At 42.2% G+C, this 7863-nt stretch overlaps 1 protein-coding gene across 1 annotated transcript in view; it reads right to left on the bottom strand.

Moving 5' to 3' along the window:
* Positions 1–7863, bottom strand: part of DNAH10 (dynein axonemal heavy chain 10) — a 121928-nt gene that overhangs the window by 72684 nt on the left and 41381 nt on the right. Inside the window, exons 12-15 of the mRNA XM_075059969.1 lie at positions 7092–7262; positions 3579–3755; positions 2998–3174; positions 1939–2108 (exon numbers count right to left, since the gene is read on the bottom strand). Of these exons, the coding sequence (XP_074916070.1) occupies positions 1939–2108; positions 2998–3174; positions 3579–3755; positions 7092–7262 (695 nt within the window). The remainder of the gene's footprint in view (positions 1–1938; positions 2109–2997; positions 3175–3578; positions 3756–7091; positions 7263–7863) is intronic.

The raw sequence follows: 7863 nt of genomic DNA, 5'->3' as shown, positions 1-7863 counted from the left end.
CTGGAGCGAGTGAAGACCCCATCACCGCTGCCAAAGTGCTGCCGAGGCTCCCGTAGGGAACTGGTTCTTAGGATTTTGGGAGCTCATCACTGTGCATAACTGGTTGGAAAATCTTTCCCAGAGAGTAGTTATCAGTGGTTCACAGTAATGCTGGAAGGGCGTAACGAGTAGGGTCCCACAGGTTCTGGGTCTGGTTCTGTTCAATATCGTCAACAATTTAGATAACAGCATAGAGAATACACTTATAAAGTTTGCGGATGATACCAAGCTGGGAGGGGTTGCAAGTGCTTTGGAGGACAGGATTAAAATTCAAAATGATCTGGACAAACTGGAGAAATAGTCTGAAGTAAACAGGATGAAATTAAATGAGCACAAATGCGAAGTACTCCATTTAGGAAGGAACAGTCAGTCGCACACATACAAAATGGGAAATGACTGCCTAGGAAGGAGTACTGCGGAAAGGGATCAGGGGGTCACAGTGGATCACAAGCTAAATATAAGTCAACAGTGTAACATTATTGCAAAAAAAGCAAATATCATTCTGGGATGTATTAGTAGGAGTATTGTAAGCAAGACATGAGAAATAATTATTCCACTCCACGCTGATTAGGCCTCAACTGGAGTATTGTGTCCAGTTCTGGGCGCCACATTTCAGGAAAGATGTGGACAAACTGGAGAAAGTCCAGAGAAGAGCAACAAAGATTATTAAAAGTCTAGAAAATATGACCTATGAAGGAAGATTGAAAAAACTGGTTTTGTTTAGTCTGGAGAAGAAAAGACTGAGAGGACACATGATAACAGTTTTAAAGTACATAAAAGGTTGTTACAAGGAGGAGGGAAAAAAATTGTTCTTCTTAACCTCTGAGGATAGGACAAGAAGCAATGGGCTTAAATTGCAGCAACGGCGGTTTAGGTTGGACATTAGGAAAAACTTTTTGTCAGTGTGGTTAAGCACTGGAATAAATTGCCTAGGGAGGTTGCCTAGGGAGGTTGTGGATTTTTAAGAGCAGGTTGGACAACCACCTGTCAGGGACGGTATAGATAATACTTAGGCCTGGTCTACACTCTGGGGGAGAGGTGAGAACTGATCTAAGATATGCAACTTCAGCTATGAGAATAGCATAGCTGAAGTCGACGTATCTTAGATCAACTTAGAATCATTTACTTTGCATCCTCGCAGCATGGGATCAATGGCCACTGCTCCCCCGTCAGCTCCGCTTCTGCTTCTTGCTATGGTGGAGTTCCGGAGTCGACGGCAGAGCAATAGGGGATTGATCATTACCCACCGATCTGGTGGGTAGTGTAGATGTACCCTTAGTCCTGCCTTGAGTGCAGGGGACTGGACTAGATGACCTCTTGAGGTCCCTTCCAATTCTGTGATTCTATGAAGTCAGTGGAAAGACTCCACTGATTTCAACAGGTGTTGGGTTGGCCCCTATAGCACCAATCCAAAAAATGCATTTAAAACATGATCATCTTTAAGCACATGAGTGAAATCAATGGGTGTCAGGGGCTTTTGAGAATCCCATTGGGCACCTATCTGTACAATTAATGCCTTAATACCTTTGAAAATCTGCCCTAGGTGACTTGCCCAAGGTCACACAGGAAGTCGATGGCAGAGTCAGGCATTAAATTGAGGTCTCCTAGTGACTGAGGAATGTTACAATGCATAGCAGTATAGTATATGATTTGCTTTTTCTTGGGAGGTTACCATGTGTTTTGTTTGCTTGATTTCATCATACATAATACAGAAAGCAGACAGCACCAGAGGAAAGATCATTTGTGCAAACTTCCAAGAAAGCACAACAATGACAATGGAGTCTCATGTTTTTAAAATTTGATGACAGAGGGCCCATGCCTGTTCTGGGTGAACTCAGTAGGAGTATTGCCATTGATCACAGTCTGAACACAGAGCATATTCAAATTTTATATCCTTACCTAAGAAATTTGTCCTCCTGTAGTGCCACGTTCCTTGCTATTTCAGGTACTGGAAACCCCAGCTGCTCCATGTATTTTGTTTCATTGATAACCTCTTGGAGTTTGGGAGAAAAATTGACTGTGAAACGACTCCACTTCTCCCCGGTGTCAACCTCTTCAGAATGCAGGCTCTACAGCACAGAAGAGAAACAGCAGCAAGAAGGAGGGAGAGGTCAGTTAAAAATCAAAGAAACAATTATCTTCAAGGGGCATTTTCAAAGTAAACAGACTGATTCACTTGTATCATATAGCAGACTTGACATTCAGGGCTAGCTGTGGAAATGCATTTCAGACTGGGTGCCACATTCATCACTTTCTTTGCATGAATTAAATGCAACTATCTCTTCATTTAAAATTGACCATAAGAGATAGAACAAAAACTCCCCCTCCATATGCTGTGCCAACAATCCACAATGGAAAACCCAGTGTATTAGTCCCAAAGACTTACAATCTAAATAGAGAAGGCAGACATGGGGGTAGGGGAAGACACATAACACACAAGCAGAGTGAACAATATAATGGCAGCAAACTCATGTTAATTCCATGATTTTTTTGGATTGCACCCAGAAGTACCTGGGAATCAAGCTGCCTTTTAAGTGGAGTATCCTGCAGTGACCACATCACGCTGGTGCTGTATAGTATAGTAACAAATCTCTATATAGTAAAGATGAAGCTGTTGGAAAATACTTACTATTTTTTACAGCACCTGAATAATGTGCTCAGAGCAAAACAGAGGTATTAAGACAAAAGCACTGGCATGTCCTACCTAGAATTGCCAGGAATGATGGCACAACACACATTATCATTTATGCTTCTGCCAAGTCATTCAACAATTGTGACAAATATGACAGCCCATGTCGGATCCCCAAATAATTCTGAGTTCAGAAGTATTGACATTTCCCCAAACAACTCAGTTCCTCTCTTTAAGAAAACACTCTGAGAAAATCTCGCCTGATCAGTAACTTGGCTACAAATCAATGAATTAGCAGAAGATTGACACCTGACCCTTCCTCCCCTCACCTGATCGGAGGGCTTCGAATTAGCTTGGACTATGGTCCCAGAAGAATGGACTTTAGCAAGCAGGGTTTTTTTCAATAATACTGGGAGCATCTGTTCAGTCCAGTCCCTCCAATGATCATATTTCAGATCTTCATACTCTTTCATTCTCTTAGCCACTTCCAGATACTTTTGTTTTACCTGTAAGAAAGAATTCAACTCCATTCATTTTACTCTATAACATAGACAGAGACAAAATTTTCTTCTCTGAACAGGGCTACTTAAAATAGTTTTTAATATTTGTTTTTATTAAATAAGGGAGCGAGTATAGTCTACTGGATAATGCAGGGGGCTGAGATTGTAGACTCCTAAGTTCCATTGCCAACTCTGTTACTGCCTCTTTGAGACACACTCAGAGATGTCACAATCAATGTGTGCCTCAGTTTCCCCATTTGTAATATGTTTTGTATCACAACACTTATGTACACAAACATGCCATGAATTTTAATTAATGCATGTAAAGCACTTGTATATATTTGGATGAACAGTGCTACTGAAGTCCAAAGTACTACTTTCTTTATTGAATACCAGTGAAACCAATATACCTCCTTTCCACGCTCACCAGCCAGCAACTCCTCTACTTCTTGAAACCGAATAACAGTGTGTTTGATACGATGGAAAAGGGATCGTGACCAATATATTGCTCCAGCCATTGGAGGATGATTCTTGTACAGAGGTGGATTACTGAGGTTTTGGATGAAGATGTTATTAACTATGTCAACCTATAAAAGAATCAACACAGTACAGAGTTATCAGAAACATCACCTTCCATCTCCACTATCTCCAGCACCTGCCATACACATTAGAAGGATCAACAGCTAACAGCTGTAGCAGCAGAACACTAACAGTTTGTTAATAACTTCCATGGCACCTTTATTTTGGATTAAGCTGATTAGAATTATTTGCCCATCTACATTTTCACCAAGTGGGTATTCACCCACAAAAGCTTATGTGCCAGTACTTCTGTTAGTCTATAAGGTGACACAGGACTCTTTGTCAATTTTCACCAATAGATACTCATTGCACTTCTGATATTCCCAGCCAGATGGCACTTCATTTTCATAAAGACCTTTTGATGTTCTTGCATTTTTTTATTAAAAGGATATAACTTTATATTATTATATTTTGTATTATATATTACACACACATGCACGCCCATACATACATGTGGTCATATTTTGGTTTCTATCATATAACCAATCTCAAATGGTCATCCTAATATTATTTATACAAAGAGAAAAACAAGCTTTCAATACCAAGGGATCAATCTTGACTTCACCTGGGAGGTGGAAAAAGGTGTGATAGGATCTATCAGGCCTTCTCTGCCCCCTGCTGGAGGCATCAGTGCTCTGGCATCTCTCTTCTCAAGGAAAACCTACTTAAGCCAGGCTACCAATAAGACTAAGCCCTCCAGAGGACTACAAGGGCCTAAGGAGACCCTGACCAATTGGGAGCCAGCAAACCAATTAAGAAGGCTTGCAGGCTTCTATTGAGAAACAGTGCTAGGTGAGACAGGTATAGAGGAGGAGCTTCTATGTGCTAGGTCAGAACCTAATGGGCCAGGTCAGGGCCTTGCCTTCAAGCACTGCAATTTACTGCTTGCCTTTTTGGTTTGTTTATTTAAGGGAACAGATAAAGATAATAAATTCAGAATATGGCTAAATGTTTAGAGACTGACACCAGGCTTTCAGCATGGGCCGCTCTGCTCCAGGCAAGTGGCCATGACTAGTGGACTAAGGCAGAGAGCACTGGCAGTACCACACCTGGCCCCACAGGGAGAGCTATGAGGCAGTCCCCACCAGTGATGAGGTGGAATTACATGTGCAGCAGTGTTGTGTGCAAATAATGCATGAGGAAAGCCATGATCTTACCACAGCAGCTACAGCTGCCTAATAAAATACAGCGTGCTAGCTGGTCAAAGTGGGAGTCCATGAGCTGGCAAGCACATATTCTGCCACCATCAGCACACAATAACAGGGATAAGTTTTATTGTGCATATTACTGCTGCTCTGAGAAAGTACCCTGTAAAGCATTGTGGCAGTCCTCCAAGAGACATCTGGAAAGGAGATGGTAGGAAGTCTCAGGCAGGATGAATGGCCAGGATAAATATGCTACACAGATATTTGTCTGCAACAGCAGGATCTGACATTAAGGATCTCATCGTGCAACTGGTCCATGTGTGAAATTCCCCTCAAAATCACTGAGAATTCCTCATGGCAGCAGAACCAATTCCTAAAACTGAATACTATAGGAACATGACCCTATTGGGAGAGCATTTGATGCTAGGATTTTGATCCTAGCAGGAGTTTATAAATGGCGGGATGGAACCTGATCCAGAAAGGCGCTGACCACCTGTAGTTCCTATTGATTTCAATGGGGGTTGCAGTTACACAGGACCTCTCAAGATCAAATGATTTATTAGGTGCCACAGAAGCAGGGGAACAAAAACATCTAAAATATCAGTAAGTAGTTAACTGAGGTCATTTTTCAGAAGGAAACAAATATTACAAAAATGGTCCCAGAAGAAATCTCTTAGATCTGATAAAAAGTACTTTTCATAGTTCTTTAAATGTATCTACACTACTTTATATTCTTGGAGTGAAGGCATATGCCCTGAAAAAACTCCAACTGGACAAAATGCAGCAACCTCTCTGCTTAGCAACACAGTTCATAGAAGATTAGGGTTGGAAGGGACCTCAGAAGGCCATCTAGCCCAACCCCCTGCTCAAAGCAGGACTAATCCCCAGATAGATTTTTACCTCAATTCCCTAAATTGCCCCCTCAAGGATTGAAATCACAACCCTAAGTTTAGCAGGCTAATGCTCAAACCACTGAGCTATCCCTCCCCCACTAAGAAGGCATTACCCTGATGCTCTCCTCTCAGCACTGGTTCCCCAAAGATTATAGAATGGAGTTACTCTGATAGTCAAAGCTCTCCATGGGACTAGCCCTGGACTATCTTAGAAATCACTGCTCCCTTTATTGCCCTGATCTCCCACAATTGGTATGTTCCTATCAAATTGTCATCCAGTACAAGGAGGCTCATGAGTGTAGGAAACATAATTTTCACAGGAGATGGAATATTGTAGAACGGTGGTTCTCAAACTTTTTTTTCGTGGACCACTTGAAAATTGCTAAGGGTCTTGGCGGACCACTTAATGATCTTTCCAAATGTTGTTTGTAGCATCAGCTAACTATTGTAAAGCACTTTGGATAAAAGTGCTACATAAATAAAACCCTTAATAATAAACATTGTTTGTTCTACAAATAAAAACACACAACTCATTTTAATATCAGTAGTCTTACCTTTCTAATGCAGTGGATATGCCCTTTCTTCCCCGCCATGGCAGCTCCTGAGCTGGGGCTGGGAAAGGGGGTGGTTTTTGGAGCTGGGGAAAGTCGCCTCTTTCTCTGGCCGCCGCAGCCCTGCACATCCCAAATTCCCCCCTCCACCCACTCTTTTCACTCCACTGCCCCCTCCTCCTACCCCCTGTTCCCCCCAAGGCCAGCACCTCACCTTACATGTGCGTCTTCTCCAGGGTCCAGGCACCTAATCAGTGGAGCCATGCCTGCACGGCTTTACTAACTAGGTGGGTGGCCCTTCATTTTCTCATGTGCGGCTGCCCAGGCGCGCACCTTAGAGGGAACTACCCGTGGACCACATGTATGGAGCTCGCGAACCACTGGTGGCTCACGGACCACCGTTTGACAGCCTCTGCTGTAGAACTCATGCCCACAAGAAATAAGAATGACCAGGCTCCACTGCATACAGAACTAAATGCAAAGCTTGTCTCCCTTTGACCCACAATAAGTATCCTAACGCAGACAACCACATACACAAATATCTACATACTAATTGTGCTATTTCTCCTTCAGGCTACAAAAAAAAGAGAGAGATTGTTATCGTTATTTCTAAATACTTGGGAGCCTCTCAGATACTATGGTGACAGGGGCCGTGTAAGTCCCTAGACAGATACATAGATTTATTGTTCAAGAAAGAATACTTCTACTTGGCAGAGAATTTTATGTGTTTCTTAAGAAATTCTTAAGTGAAATACCTCTTTACAATACTGTGCCAGAATATCATTAAATTTCATCATCATCTGTCTATTGATGGCATCCCGAGAGCGGATGTGTTTAAAGTTTAAGAGCATGTCAAAAGCAGCCTCTGCTGATCGAAGGGTCTTAAAGGATTCATCAATAAAGTTCTTGGCCTCTTTTTCTATAACCTAGAAAAGAAAAAGACAGCAAGTCAAGAAACATAACTGCTTATGGATTAACTTTGCAGAGACAAAGGGAAGAAGAGAGAGTGGCCTAGGTGTAAAACACATAATGTTGTGCTAACATTAAAGTATAATTTTGCTTCTCTTTATTTGAATTTTTTTTTCAAAAACTAACTGATGCCTGTTCAATGGCCTAAGGGAAATGAGTGCACTGGATCTCAATCCAACGCCTACAGGGCAAGAGTGTACATCCCACCATCCCAACTGGTACCATTGCTGATCTTCTCAGCAGAGAGGTGAGGGACTGAAGGAGTCCAGGAGTGTGACCCTTAACTCCCATTTAGGCCATAGGAGAAGCATGTTAGCAGGTGAGTGTCAGGAAGGCAAATTCTACCACTGCTCAATTAACAAAGAGCTTCAAACTCCAGGGCTTTGAATGAACCAGCACCTTTCACAAGCTCCACGTTCACATGCAAAGTGTAAAACAAACAAACAAAAATAAAAGACGGTTACTCACCTTTGTAACTGTTGTTCTTCGAGATGTGTTGCTCATATCCATTCCAGTTAGGTGTGCACGTGCCGCGTGCACGTTCGTCGGAGAAACTTT

This window comes from Chelonoidis abingdonii, chromosome 22 (genome assembly GCF_003597395.2).
Source record: "Chelonoidis abingdonii isolate Lonesome George chromosome 22, CheloAbing_2.0, whole genome shotgun sequence".
In the NCBI taxonomy this organism is placed as follows: domain Eukaryota; kingdom Metazoa; phylum Chordata; order Testudines; family Testudinidae; genus Chelonoidis; species Chelonoidis abingdonii.
This window is presented reverse-complemented; position numbering and strand designations above follow the sequence as displayed.